Below are 14,588 nucleotides of genomic sequence, written 5' to 3'. Positions count from 1 at the left end.
GCGTTGAAGCCATCACGGCCCCAGGACGCTGGCGAGGCGGGCTGGGTTCCCGGAGCGCGTGTTTTGTCTTAGGTGAGGTCAAATATTGCCTGTAAAAGCACTCTGCCGAGCCCTGAAAAGGATTTGGGTACCTAGAAGCTGGTGTTTTTTTTTTTTTTCTTTATCAAATAGTGCTGTTTTCGGGGGAGGGGGGTGGGGGTTAAATTGTCCTGAAAACAGAAACGTTGAAGCTGAGTTTTAGAAACGTTGCAGGGTTTCTTCTCCCCCGAAGCTGAACTCTTCCTCGCAGAAGCAAGGACCTGAGTCCAGCTCTGGGTCGGTCTCTCAGAGGATTGCGCTTAATGCTCGGGTGAGGAGGAGGTGACCGCAGGGAGGAGACGCGGCCAGGTCGGACCCTTTACAGCTCTTCCAGGCTTCACGTGATGGGTTTGTGCTGGCCTGAGCCTGAGAAACCTCTAAGCAAAACACAAAGTGCTGCGCGGAGAGGAAACTGTGTTGGTGTTGGCTTAACGCTGCAGCCGGGTGGAAGGGGCTGTGGGGATATGCAGCAATTCGGGGGTGGTTTGGGCTATGGAAAACCAAACTTCCTGGTAGCCTGGGCCAGTAGTTAAAGCTCCAGAGTTTGCTTTTGCAAGGCTTGTGATGGTAAAGCTACAGGTGTACCCATACTGAACTTGGCTAATTAATCTTTATTAATTTGCTGTTTCCAGCTGAAGCCAGGTTGGGGGTTTTCCTCCCGTGGTTGTATGAAACACTTGGTGTCAATCAGTTGTTTTATCTCTTCTCATCAGTGATTAGATTTCAGCCGTGGCAGGAGAGGCGTTTCCCTCTTGGGAATGTGCTTAAGAAATATCTGGGAAATAAACTTGCTTCTGTTGGCTGGGCAGGAAAAGAGCTCCAAAATGTTAAAGTAGTTGAATACTTTCTATTATAAGAACTCAGCTGTAGTGGTTTCTAATGTATTCAAGCACGGTTGCCTTAAGTGGCCTTTTGGTGGTCTCTAACTTTGATTTTTCTGACCTTGTGGGCTGCAATTCTTGTTTCCAGGTGTCTCCCTTAGACCAAGCATTTTTAGGAAGGCAACAGCAAAAGACCAACTCCAAACCAGCAAAGCCAGTGAGCAAAATAAGTGAATCTTAAGTTGTTGTCTAACACTGTTCTAAGCAATCTCCCTCTTTCTTGTTGGTATTCAGCAGCTGCAGCTAAGCTTCCCACTGGGCCTATGGAGCCACAAGGGATTGTCAAAGCCTTTCCCAAGAGGAAGAAGGTGAGGGATGACCCAGGGAAAAGCATCCCTCCAAAGATCCCAAAAGAGGAAGGAACAGAGATGCCTGAGGGTAAGTCCTGCACGCCCATGACGTGGAATATAATACTCCTACCCCAGCTTGTGAATGGGGGCTGCTGTTCCCCCAGAGGGACCCTGCATGTGTTTTCTGTAGAGATCACGGCCAGCTTGCTTTGGTGCGTCCAGCTGGTGCCCCCCAAAGACTGCCTGCCACCATTGGTGCCGTCAAGTCCTACGTGAGACATGTAGCCCCATTGATTTGGGGACACTGTTTCTCTTGTCACTGAGCTCCTGCCCCTGTGTTTTCCTCAGCAGAGTGGCTGAAACCAGTCACCGCCTACGTGTTGCAAGCTGGCATCGGCCAAGCCAGGGCAGAGATCTTCCACAAGCAGATTGTCCAGAATGGGGGTGTTGTACGCAACCAGCTCTCCTCGGAGGTGACGCACGTCATTGTGGCTGAAGACATGGATGGTGATCGGGCCTTTCGGCTCCTTAAATTAACCAAGCAACCTTCAGGGTTGCAGCTAGTGAAGGCATCCTGGCTAAGCGCTTGTATTAGAGACCAGAAGCTGCTGAGTACCACTGGCTACAGTGTCTTTATCCCTCACAGGTACGCAAATGCTACGCTGTCATCCCTCCCTACAGCACTTCTATCCTAAATTGAACAGTACTAAAATTTGACCTCTACTTGAAATCTCGGACTGCAACGCCTTGTAGCTCCTGTGGGCATGACTCAAAGTCACTTTTCCCCATGTAGGCTGTGAAATTTAGTGACTTTGTGACCAGTTGCCATTCTGTGGGGTAGCAAAACATGGAACAGAGCCCAGAAGTGCTAACAGGAGTCCTGTCACTTGCTACAGGTGCTAAAGGCACCTATTCCTAATCCGTTAGTGATAACAAGAAGACTTCTTTAAAAACGCTGAGGATTAAATGCTGTTTCTTGCTTATTGCAGATGAAAAGTAGAGAGAATTGACATCTAGGCACAAGAGGAAATAAGGAATGGAGCAGCAGGCAGCCACAGGTTAGGATCAAAATGTTTTGGCAAAGCTTTGGAGAAAGAGTCTTAAGAGTGAGGTAGATAGGAGTGGAACTTGCAGGTCAGCAAGTTAGATGGGAATTGGGGAATTGAGCCAAAACCAGAGTTATTAATTTGTGATGTGAGAGAGTACAATTCATGTGTTGTTTGCTCCGTCCCAAAACATGCAGAAGGATTTCTCAGTCAAACTTCTGTGGGCTGAGAAATCCTCCTTCTCCTATACTAAGGCATCTGATCCATGGCCAGCACCCAGAAGAGGGAGAACTGCTGAAAGAGCAGCAGCAGCAGGTCCTGGGCAGCGAAGAGATCCAGTCCCCAGCAGAGGAGAGAGCAGTGAAACCAAATACTACTGAAGCACAGGTGGAGGATTCCTCACAGCGAGGCCTGGGCACCCTTGGACAGCAGCAGCTGGCTGAGGTGAGGCTTCCCACACAGGCCCTTCTCCTTTTGAAAAGATCCCGCATGCTGCTTTTCCTGGCTAAGAACATCCCTGCAGGAATACAATGCCAGATTTTCTCAGCAAAGGAAAGGTGTTTGGGTGTTTCAGCGGGTTGGTGCTGGCAGACTCAGGCTGTGGACATGGTTGCTGCTTCTCCTCCCTTTTAGGTGTTGAAAGTAGGAGTACCACCCCTTAAATTCCTGTCCCCATCAGAACATTTCCAGCTGAAGCAGTCCTGGTGCTCTGATCGGGGCAAGGCTCACTCTGGTGATTATGTTTCCCCTGCATCCTTTTGAGGAATATTCCCTGGCTGAGAATATCTCCCTTTCAGGAAGCTGTCTCTGATATTTCATCCCGTGTTCCTGCCTCAGCCATACTGACCCATTCTCTGCTCCTTGGCAGGCACCCTGTTCAGACACATGTGCAGTGGATCAGGTTGCCACTCAAACGATTGCGGTGGTGTGCTTAAAATATCTGTGTTGGGTTATTAGTGGCCTTTGCTGTGAGTCAGCTTCTCCGACCTGCTGTTAGCTTTTGTTCCGTTCTCTATTTTTTCCTCAGGTTTGCTGAATTCTTTTTGGGCATTGGCATCATTCAAATCTATCTGTATCGAAGTTACCCCAAACCTCTTAGAGCAGCAGCTGCCTTGTAATGCTGGCATCTGTTTTCGAACACAGTCCCAATTTCATTGCACAAAACCCTGTAGTTACTCCCTAACTGGCAGCCCACTGAGGGCTCCTTTGTTTTAGGCTTTCTCTTGAATATGCGTAGGGGGGGATCTTTTTTCCCCAGACTTACTATCTAGTGTGCTATAGGCAGAGTTGGCTGCTTCTTAACTGCATCACCTTTGCAGTTACCCCATCTTTGCTGTTTCTTGTAACTTTAATTTAGTGGCAATCGTTATTAACAAATCTCACACTTAATGGGAGAAAGGATCTTTTGTACTGTTACGGATCCTGTGGTATCTGCCCTGCTTTCTGCTTGCATTTACTTTGGGTGGTCAGACAGCTGCTAGAGTCTGAAGCCTTATTGCCTTCTTTTCTTTTAAATCCCCTCAAGCAATGATATTTCCTGTTAGTCTGTGCACACAAGCAATATTTGTACACACTTCAGTAAAATCCCTTGTCCCGAGCTTAGGACTATGTGAGTTTGGGGAGGAGAAGAGAGCCCACAGGATATGCTTTAAAGACAGTACCAACCACTTTTAAGACCCAGCTATAACAGTAAAGCTGAAGCTGAAATCTCAGCTTAGAAGTAGCCTCCATTTAAGCACAGTCTTTTCTAACTTGGGTGGATGGTTTTTTTGTAGGAAGTGATGAGCGTGCCAGTGTTTCATACTGAGCAGGGGCTGCTCTGGGAGTTCTGCATTTGGATGTAAACTCCTGTGAGGAAACCCTGTTACCAGTCAGACTGTAGCAACCGCTGTGTGCCTGGCATCTGCATGCAGTAGTTTTCTGCAAGGCAGCCTTTGCAAGCGGTGCCAGTTATTCACTGGCTGAACCCTGGGGCTGTTACCTCAGGCTGCCTGCCTCCCTCTCAAGGGACGTATTGCCTCAGCTACTGGGCTTCAGCTGCTATCCTGGCTCCTGTGCTGTGCTCCAGACAAGCGATGCACATCCCAGTCTCACCTAGCTCTGGCAAGTCAGCTGCTGTAGGATCCTGATCTTAGAAGCTCACAGGACTAGTTGGCTTTGTATGTATGGTTATAAAAAGTCCATCAGCTTTGTTGGCAAAGCATAGAGAGCCAGGGATTTATGTGCTGTTTCACCTATGTGACGCTGCTGGCCAAAAGGATGGGAGTTGCATGCTCCAGCTGCAGAGTTGTTTGTGCTGTATTTGGATAACATGTTCCTTAAATGCTTTTAAGGGGCTTCCTAACTGATCTGAGCACTCTGAGGCTTTGCTGCCCTTAGAGGGAACAGCGTCTTAAGGGAGTTGCGTTTCAAGGCGAATAAAACTGCTGTAGTCTGTCAAATCCTCAGTCTGACCCAGTTTTCAGAGTTATAAAACAAGATTACAAAAGGGAATCATCCTGCCTCTTCTGCCCAAAGACTTCAGCTCTGTATCTTGAAGGAATTGTGTCTCTAGACCTCCCTAGCCAGAAGAGCCAGAGGTGGTAAGGATGTGGCTCTGCCTTAGTTAGGCTGGCACTGTGGAAACTCATAACAGGACTTGTGTGCCACATGTAACTGCTGGACTGATCCCAAACAGCCCTGTGCCATTCAGGGTTACTTTCACGGTACAGGAGCACTTGGATCTTCGTGGACTCCTGTGTTTATGCACCAGGAGAGAGGGGGACTCCAGTGAGCAAAGCAGTCTACAAAGCCTCTGTGTGGCTTCCCACTTCTATCCCCTTTTGTTCGTTACCTGAAGCCAAGGCTCATTGTTTCTTAAGTCCACACAGAGGCATCCTAATGCTCAGGGTATCAGCAAATGTATACATTGCTTCTTTCTTCTGTCACTGAGGAATGTGGAGTCCTTTGTGCCATTCCTTCCTCCCCCTTTTCTCTTGCAGATAGCCATGGGGAAAATAGGGGGGTTGTAATCTACTACCCTGTTAAGATTTTTGTATTTGTAGTGTGAAAACAGAGTTCAGTGCGTATCTCCTGTGATCTGCATCATGGGGTGGAAGGTGCAGAGTCTGAATGTGGGAGATGTGTCTATGCAGCCACCAGACCAGTGAAAGGTTTCCCAGTGGGAGCAGGGAGTCAGGATCTCCCCCAGCCAGGGGTTTCAGCATTGTCACGCTGCTGCTGGCAGCAGTTGCTCACTTAACCAGTGTCTCACCTCAGTTAGGTCTCAGGGGCTTGGCTATTGGAGAGGTGTGTGTGTGCCTGGATCACAGGTGGACAGCAGTCTCTAGTCTCCTGTGCTTTGTGAGATGTGGCTGTAGCTTCAAGGTGTGCATATGGGTAGCTTGGGGCATGAAGAGCTATGGTGTGCATATAACCAACCGCTTCTAGAGATGGCAATTTGAGCACTGCACACACTGGAGGTTGATTAGGGCTCTGACTTGCTACTCTCAGGAGCAGCCTGTGCCAAGGGAACATATGTGAGTCATGCACTTATTTTCACATGGCTGCTTTTCTACCTCTCCCTAAAGAAATTCTCTGATGATGAAGACAGTGAAGGAGAAGATGCTAGTGTCACCCAGGGGGATCTGGAAGCATTGATTTCTGGCCGCTACCCTGCAAAATCATCAGAGGAGACCAGTGACAGCTCTTCTGCGGTGGCCCAGCCTGCCAGCAAGTGGGTTTGTGCCCATTCCTCCAACAGCAAGAAGGAGAATCACAACCAGTGCATCACAGAGAAGCTGGAAGTGCTGGCAAAGGCCTATTCTGTCCAGGGGGACAAGTGGAGAGCTCTGGGCTACTCCAAAGCCATCAATGCACTCAAGAGCTACCACAAACCAGTCACCTCCTACCAGGTAAAACACCTTGCCAGGGTGGTGGAGAAGGGAGATAGACCCAGCATCCTAGCTCTATTATGAGCCAGATTCCTTTCTCTTTCTGTACACAGAATAGCTTATCTTCAGGCCTTGGCAATTCCCTCCTGCGGGAGAGTTTTGATCAAAATTGTGTAGCAAGTGCGAGTTGTACTTACTGACCATTTGTGGTGTTTTCAGATGAGCAGAAAAGGGGAGTCTGAGTCTTTTAGGGGCCAATCTGAGCACCCATGAGTTAAATGCCTTCTCCAGGCTCGATGCTCGTGGACATTTTCACCTTCCTCTTAGGCATCAGCAACTGCCACCATTGGAAATAATACATAAAACTAATCGGACCTAGGCCTAATTGGCTGTGACAGCCCAGCCATTCAGTGTGTTAGTGTTTCAGTCCCGTTCTGCATGCTTGTCTGTTTCCATTTGGCATTGAATCAATGTAGCCTATGTAAGCCTGGCTTAGAGAAGAGAGCAGCACTCAGAACTAGTCCTGCCACTTATCAGTCACTGATCAAACGACTAACCAGGCTCTTGAGTGGGTAGCAGCTCCCCAGCTTGTGTGTAGCCTTCACTTTTCCAGTAGCAGCTCTGGTTTCTTGCTAGGAGGCCTGTAAAATCCCTGGGATTGGGAAGCGAATGGCAGAGAAGATCATGGAGATCTTGGAGAGTGGGCACCTGCGCAAGCTGGATCACATCAGTGAGAGTGTGCCTGTGCTGGAGTTGTTTTCCAACATCTGGGGAGCGGGGGTCAAGACAGCTCAGATGTGGTACCAGCAGGTAAGTTTAATGCCTTACGCAAGAGGGTCTCAGACTAGGGTTTGAAGACTGCTTCTGAGTGCAAGAGAATTACTTTCACAAGTAGTTTCCAGTTGCCAATATCCACAGATAAGATTTGAGTCTGGTGTTATGGGAGGAGCTGTGAGGCTGGGTCCCATTGTGGGTGTGTTTTGGGGAGAATGGAGCGCACCCAGCTGAGATTTGAGTTTGGGTGGAGGATAGGCAACAGAGACATGCAATAGGAGGAGTGGGGGACACCCTGCCTCTTCCGTTAGCATCACTGCTTGGAGCTCAGCTCACACTGCTCACTGCAATGACACTAAGAGCCAGGCTTGAGCCAGAACATCTTGGCCATGAAACCTCCTGATGTAGTTGCTGGCCTGTTGGCCTGGCTGGCTCCTGTAGCTGTCAGAGCAGCCGTCCACCTTGTCTGGCAGTTGTAAAAATGAAGTTAAAGTAATTGTGCCAACATGAGCAACCCAGGCCGCTGGGTGGGTTCCCTCTTTAAAAACAATTTGTTTCCTGAGCATGGAGCTAATGAAGCCTGGTTTCCTGTAGTGTTTGGTTTGTGACTGTATTCTTTGCTGTCTTAAAAATACGGTTGTGTTCATGCTGTAGGCTTTCCCTCGCTGGGATATTCTGGGTGTTGTTACTTCACCTGTATCTCTTGTTTTCCTTCAAGCTGTAGGAACACAGTGCCTTAAGAACAGTAGCCTTCTGTCATGTTTAGTTAGGATCCATAGTCATTGTGGGATGGAGATTAGAGGTATGTGTGGGTAGTGGGATTGCCTAAATCCCTTCTTTTAGGAACCAGGCCCTAAGTGATCTCTACATGTGATCTGAGAAGCTGTGAATGGCCTGGACTTGAGACAGGTTAAATACAATCTCCCCAAATCTTGCTTGAAAGTATTTGAAGAACAAAATCTCGGTAGATGTTTGAATATCATCACATGATCTGCCCTAGGGTTTCCGGACGCTGGATGATATCCGCACCAAGGCGACTGTCACCCGCCAGCAAGCTGTGGGGCTGAAGCACTACACGGATTTCCTGGAGCGCATGCCCCGGGAGGAAGCTGCAGAAATAGAACAGACCGTGAGTAGCTTGACCCTAGGCCCTCAGAGTAGGGTACCTGCTGGGACCTGACAGGAGGGTGCATGCTGTGGAAATGTCACTTGCTGTTATGGCTGAGCTCTTCAGCCTCTCCAGTGAGCAGGGTCAGTGCTTGGGGGACCCTTTTTGGGCATGGGCACGCAAGGCACCTACTTTGTCCCATAGAAAGGTTCAGTTTGAGTGCCTGGCAAGGAAAAGGATCATACTACATGCTGCTTTGAAAAAGGCTGCATGTGGCATGGTGGGATGAGCAGGTTTCCATCTCCTCTTTCCTGCCTTTCATCTTCTCTGAGACATCTGCTTTCAGCCAAGTCTCTGAGCTGTCTCCTGGTGCTGCTTGTCCAAAGGAAGCTGTGGGCACCCTGTGAGCTCGTTGTCAGTGGGGAGACTGAGCATGGATATCCTTGCTGGAAGCGAAGGGGATTCAGGTTGCAGATGGGTGCTGCTTGCTTTACTATGCCGTGGCACTCCAGGATTATGGGGTGCTAAGTCAGTGTACCCTAATGTGAGCAGAGAGGTGGGGGACACACCATCATTGCTACCCCTGTGCTCTCTGATCACCATGGAAGCAGCAGCCAGCGTGACCCTGTCACTCGGCCACAGGGCCTGGCCACGAAGAATACACTCCTGCCAGGCTCCTGCTGGGGTGTCAGTCCCGTGTGCCGGATTAGCCATTTTGGTGGTGAGCGGTCCCTTTCCCAGGCAGGCTGGGTCGAGGAGCTGGCTCTTGGGGGTGGGTCTATTGTTATCTTGATGGGATTACTGCGCTCCCCTCCATACAGACGCACACACCTCTGATCCAGGCCCAGGAGAGAGAATGAGGGATTAGTCACTGTCTGTGCTGCCTGTCACAGTGAGATCTGAGGAGCTTTTAGGCTCTCGGGTGGGGCTGGGAGTTTTCTAGAAATCTTCATTTAAAGCCAGAAGGGGGGTAAGGACACCAGAGGAGGCCTTGCTCCGCATGAGAAAGGCTTGTGGCTTCTTGGAGCACCTCTGGGGCAAAGGTTAATGGGTTTATCTCTTGCTAATGAAGGATGATCCCCAAGAGTGACAAGGGGATGTGGGCATGGACACTGCCTTCCTGAACCCCAGCCTCTGTGATGGTCTCATCACTGGGAATTGCTGAGCCCCTAATTATTTGCTGCCAGCAGGATGATTGGCACAATCAGACCCAGAATACTTTACTCCTGTCCAAGGACCTAGGAGCCTTTCTTAAGCATTTAATGAATGAAGCCATCAGAATTAGCACTGTCTGCACAAAACAGGAGCTAGGGTCTAATGCAGGTGACTGCATTAGGGGAAGTTCTGATTATATGTGTCTGCTGGCAGCAGCACGTTGGCATCTGTTAGGTCTAAAATCTGTTTGGTATTTGTGGTTTTTCCGGGTCACAAAGCCCAGCTGTCCTGCAAAGGCAGAACCCCTGGCAGGAGTGGACTCCAAGGGGCACTTGCAGATTTTCTGCTGTCTTGGGTCTTGCTGAGGAAACTCTCCATGAGCCCATCTCTGCTTCTGAAACAGGACCTGTGCCATCTTGTGTTGAAATTATTCTTTTTGTGGGCAGAGCTCGTGAGCTTTGCCCTCCTGGCCCACAGGAGAGCTGAAAAACCTCTTCTCTCCTGCTGTCTCAGAAACCAAAGGCTCTGAAAGGTTGAGCCACACTTTGCCTCCTCAGCATTGCTGCATCTTCCTGCTTGTCCCAACCCAGCTCCAGCCCAGTGCCCTCAAGAGCTGATGACTGATGGTAGCACCATGGTAAATAATTGTGTTGTGTGGCAGTGTGCTGGGCATTTGCGGTACTGGGTGGAGGCCACCCTGGCTCATGTGGCTACTTGACAGCAGGCCAGCCTCCTTGGTGGGACAGTTTGCCCTGCTTGCCAAATATCTGCTCTGTATGGAGACCCTGGAGATGCAGGACGGGTAGCAAGGCAGGCACAAGATCCTTTGCTGCCTTGAGGGAAAGGGCATGAAGAGACTGATCTCTGACTCCTCACCCCTCTTTCTCTTCTTGGAGGTCAGAGAAGCTGCCCTGGCCCTGAAGCCTGGGCTCGTGTGTGTGGCATGTGGCTCCTACCGTCGGGGGAAGTCCACCTGTGGAGATGTGGATGTGCTGGTCACTCACCCAGATGGGCAGTCTCACCGTGGGGTGTTCAACAAGCTGCTTGACAGCCTCCGCAGGAGCGGTAAGAGGGCTGGGGACTGGCACATGGTGCTCGAAGCATGGCTAAACTGACGAGGCAATGAGGTGAATGGCATTCATGGAAGGGCAGGTGATTGCTTTTCCCAAGGACAGGACATCTTCTAAGTCCTTGGAGCACTGCCCCTGGTCCTGGCCCTGTTCCGGCAGCAGCTCTGCAGCCAGGGCTAAGGAGGGAGTATTGCTGCAGCTCAGCATGGCTTCTGCTGTCTGTGTGAGGCTCTCAGGGCTGAGGCTGGGTTGCCCTTGGGGTCCCACAGCACGTTAAGAGACACCTCAGCTGCTGTCTGGACAGTGGGGAGTTCACAGTCAGGGTATCAGTCTCTGCCGTTCAGCTCCTCTCTGCCTGTTCCCTCTCCCCAGGCTTCCTTACGGACGACCTGGTGACTCAGGAGGACAACGGTGATCAGAAGAAGTACCTGGGGGTGTGCTGCCTCCCTGGGCCAGCCCGGCGTCACCGCCGGCTTGACATCATCGTGGTGCCTTACAGTGAGTTTGCCTGCGCCCTGCTCTACTTCACCGGCTCAGCTCACTTCAACCGCTCCATGCGGGCCCTGGCCAAGACCAAGGGCATGAGCCTCTCGGAGCATTCCCTCAGCTTAGCCGTGGTGCGAGGCCCTGGAGGTGTCAAGGTGTCATCTGGCCATGCTCTGCCCACTCCCACTGAGCAAGATGTCTTCATTCAGCTGGGGCTGCCTTACCGGGAGCCCTCAGAACGGGACTGGTGACACCTGGTTGTCAACCAGCACCCTGGGCCCACTGCTGTGCTGCTGTTTTGAAGGGTGCTGGTTTCTCCAAAGCTGCTCTGCAGTGACTGCAGACTGGAGAACATATCCCAGCAAACTGGGGCTTCTCGCAAGCGCGGGACCCTGCTGCTGGCAGAGCTGTGTGGCTTCACCCAGCAGAGGCCATGGGCTGGAACCATGCTGGAAGTGTTGCCTGATGCCACAGGCAGCCCCTGGCTACCAAAAGGGCTTGCTGCCCATCAGCTACCCTGGCCCTACTCTCCCAGGGGAAGCTTCAGAAGGCTGGGCTGCAGAGCCTTGTAATCCAGCCCCTCCCAGTGCTGGGGATGGGGGAAGTGGGTTGCGTCTTCCTGTGTGTCTGTGCACAGACACCCTAAAATCTCTGTCCTGAGCTGTGTGTGAAGGCAGCCAGGGTCTGGCTTGGCCCTGGAACAGGCTTTTCCCCTTCTCACTACTGCTTGCAGTTGCTGCTGTGGGAATTGTGAAGGGTCCCCCTGTGCTGCTGCTGTGTCCTCCCTCCATCTGAGCTGACTTGTGCCTCATTGCACAGGGCCAGAATGCTGCCACTGCCACCAGCTTCCCCTGGTGCCAGGTAAGCCTTGAAGGAGGTGTAGGAACCCGTTGGGCTCTGCCTGCTTGCTCTCAGCCCATCGTTTCCTGAGGATCCTCCAGTGCAGGGCTGTGGTCCCCCCGTGTGGCCCCAAGGGCTCCTTTCCTCTCAGTGCAGGAGGGGAGCAGACCTTGTGGCCCAGGGGAGCTGTGGTCAGGAAGGGTTTGAGTGTAATGGCACTGAATGTAACCCAGCAGGGCTGCGTGCTCGTGCATAGGAGGCATGGAGGCAGAGAGAAACACGAGGAGATAGTTCAGTTCTAATTTGGGCAAAGCAAAGCTTTCCCTTTGTACGTATGGAAGCCATGGAGTCATCTTGTCTTTGATCGGAGAGTGTGTGTGTGTGCGCGCGCATTTGAATATACATGTACATGTGTGCTGGCCTCGCCAGTTCCGTGGGAGTGGATTTGATTTCTCAGGAAACCTGAACTGGTTTTATATTCTGGAGATGAATGCCCCCATGCTCTGTCTCCATTACGGGTACTGCAGTGGTTCCTCCTGGCAGAGGTGCTGCTCTGCGGCAGCGGCTGCCAGGAACGCCATGGTGGGTGTTTCTGTGGAAGGACCCCCGGGCTCCCTCTGGCTGGTCTCTGGGCCTGGCCTCCCACTCCCTTGTCTTGTGGGGGACCTGGCCACCCCCTCTCTGCACTCTGCCATGTCTTCGTCATGTGCAGTGCCAAGCTGCGTGTTTGCTGCCAGGGCAGGCACAAGGGCATTAAACCTGGTGGGTTTGCACAGTTTCTTGCTGCAGTGTCAGCCGTGGCTGCTGGGCACCGGTCGTGGGGCTGGGGTATTTGCTGGGGAGACCTTGACCCCAGCAGCGTCGTTTGTCAGCCCGGCCTTTCTGCCGAACACCTGATGGAAATGAATGTCTTCTGGCATCTCTTGGTGCTTTGAAATTTGAAGTAAAATAAATCCCATCCCTCTTTTTCCTTCACATCTCTGTCTTTTTGCTCTCTGCCCTGCAACTGTTGGGACTCTTCTCTCTGGCTCACCAGGAGCCCCTCCTGTGCTGGCCAATCTCCCTGTTTTCAGTACAGGCAGGGAAAAGGCAGGGGAGACCTTCACACTGTTGGATCACCGCTTCTGGCTCCCAGGGTAGGGAGTTGGTGGCCACCATCCTCCCATGGCAGAGAGGGACCTGGCTCTGTCCCGGCATCCAGCTGGCCACGTGGCTGCGCTGGGGCTGGCCGTGCCCAGAGAAGGGAGCAATTCCCAAGCTCTGAGCCTTGGGCTGAGCTCTTACTTCATGTGTGGAGTCAGGGAGGGATTGCTGTCAGCTTTTCCGTATTTCATCAGGGTAGGGTATTTGGGAGTTGGCTGCTGCTCTGTGTCCTGTTCTGTGCCTGGAACACAGCTCAGTCTCCTGAGCATTGAAATGCTTTGGTTTTCCAAGGGGAATCTGAACAGCCTGGAAACCAAGGGAGCACATGGAGATGAGCAGCAAGAAACATGGGCTCAAAAGGGAGATGGAGAAGCTGAGGAGGGCCAGGGGCTGCTGGGGTGGGCAGAGGCTGGGGCAGAGCCAGTGAGGGCTAGGCTGAGTTCTCCAGGGGCAAAGGGGAGTCAGCCCCGGACCGGGGCCTGGGAGGTCCAGGGGCAGCACCCCCTCCCCGGGGGGGGCTGTGCAGCCCTGGGACCAGCCCTGGAGAGGACAGAGTCCCCATCCTTGGGGTCATCTCGGCTTGGCTGGGCAGGGCCACAGCTGGCCTCATCCAGGGCTGGGGATAGCCCTGCCCCAAAGGGAGCTTGGATGGGGGCTCGCTTTCCCTGCAGTGCTGCTGGGATGATCCTGGAGGATTCTTCCTAGAGCTGGCAGCCCTGGGCATGGATCTATTTCTGCCAGGGCTGTGTCAGGGAGCAGAGTATGGGGCTGCTCACCTTGGCCCCTTGGTGGACACAGGTTTGCCTCCAGCTCTGGATGCCGAGGTGAGCTGTTCCCGAGGGCTGGGGCTGCCCCTCTCACCAGGGCCACGTGCTGGGGATATCACTGGAGGTGGGGGAGATTGGCACTGCTGGCCCCCAGCTCCTTCCCCTTCATCACCCACCTCTCCAAGGACAGAATTCACACCCTGGTGCCAAACGGGTGCCGCAGCAGCGCATCAAAGCCCTGGCCCTGCTGTTTGTGCAGCTTTTACGCGGGGGGAGGCCAGGCTGGGGCGTGTGGGGCCAGGGGTGCTCCGACTGGACTGTTCACCCAGCCCCTTGGGAAATGGCAGTGAGGGTGGCCCTAGTGCATGGCTGTCTTGTGGAGGCTGCTGGGGGAGAGGTCCTGCCAGCCCCCTGCCCTGTGAGGGAAGGGGCCTGGTGTCTGTCTGTCCCCTCCCAGCCCACAAATTCCTGCCCAGGAGCTTTGGAGGGGGCAGAGGGCCCTCCTGTGGCCAGCTGCAGCCAAGTGGCCCAAGGATGGATGGGGGTCATCTCACCTGGGTGCAACTGTGGCAGATGCAAAGGGCCAGGAGGTGAAGGAGCATGACCAGGCTCGGCCAGAGCAGCTGGGGGTGACATTTCTGGATGCTGAAGGCTCCTGCGTCTCCCTCATCCTGGTACAAGGGGAGAAATACGAGGAGCTGGACCGCACTGCCCACTGTGAGTCAGCCCTGGGCTGGGCAGTCCCTCCTGCCCTGGGTGGAGGGGACAGAGCTGCCCCACACAGTCTCCTCCTTGTGCCCCTAATCCTGACCTCCATCCTCCCAGTCACTTGCAGGGGCTAATTCCAGCCTGGCATCCCCTGAGGCCACGTGCTCCTCCAAGACCCCTCTTTTGCCCTTGCAGCAGGGCAGGACCTGGCCACCCCCTTACCCCAGTACAGCTTCTGCCTCTTCTGAACCCCAGGATGCCATGCTTCCAAAGGAGGTACAAGAGATGAGGCTCCCGGGGTGCCTGGGAGGAGGTGGGTGCTGAGCCCCCAGGATGGGTGCAAGCAGGGTGAGCAAAGGCGGTTTTAGGC

General features: G+C 52.8%; 1 protein-coding gene across 2 annotated transcripts; it reads left to right on the top strand.

The window, feature by feature from the left end:
* The first annotated feature begins 65 nt into the window (after nucleotides 1-65).
* POLL (DNA polymerase lambda) lies at nucleotides 66-13,758 on the top strand. 2 transcript variants are annotated; one of them, XM_035893657.1, is made up of 9 exons: nucleotides 66-141; nucleotides 1,194-1,337; nucleotides 1,598-1,895; nucleotides 2,550-2,739; nucleotides 5,865-6,188; nucleotides 6,804-6,977; nucleotides 7,942-8,070; nucleotides 10,101-10,269; nucleotides 10,647-13,758. In XM_035893657.1, the coding sequence occupies exons 2-9, from the start codon at nucleotides 1,223-1,225 to the stop codon at nucleotides 11,009-11,011; spliced, it is 1,764 nt and encodes a 587-aa protein (XP_035749550.1). In that variant the 5' UTR covers nucleotides 66-141; nucleotides 1,194-1,222; the 3' UTR covers nucleotides 11,012-13,758. The 2 variants fall into 2 exon arrangements, with proteins under 2 accessions (XP_035749550.1, XP_009636402.1); XM_009638107.2 differs by lacking the exon at nucleotides 66-141 and having other exon boundaries at nucleotides 859-1,337; nucleotides 1,601-1,895.
* Nucleotides 13,759-14,588: the final 830 nt, after the last annotated feature.

This window comes from Egretta garzetta, unplaced genomic scaffold (assembly GCF_000687185.1).
Source record: "Egretta garzetta isolate BGI_Z169 unplaced genomic scaffold, ASM68718v1 scaffold135, whole genome shotgun sequence".
Classification (NCBI taxonomy): domain Eukaryota; kingdom Metazoa; phylum Chordata; class Aves; order Pelecaniformes; family Ardeidae; genus Egretta; species Egretta garzetta.
This window is presented reverse-complemented; position numbering and strand designations above follow the sequence as displayed.

What these genes read in the sequence shown, in the direction of transcription:
- POLL (XM_035893657.1), top strand. Translation starts at nt 1,223, where the DNA reads ATGGAGCCACAAGGGATTGTCAAAGCCTTTCCCAAGAGGAAGAAGGTG. An exon ending in CTCAGATGTGGTACCAGCAG is followed by an intron (nt 6,978 to 7,941) that starts GTAAGTTTAATG and finishes GATCTGCCCTAG; the next exon opens with GGTTTCCGGACGCTGGATGA. An exon ending in CTGCAGAAATAGAACAGACC is followed by an intron (nt 8,071 to 10,100) that starts GTGAGTAGCTTG and finishes CTCTTCTTGGAG; the next exon opens with GTCAGAGAAGCTGCCCTGGC.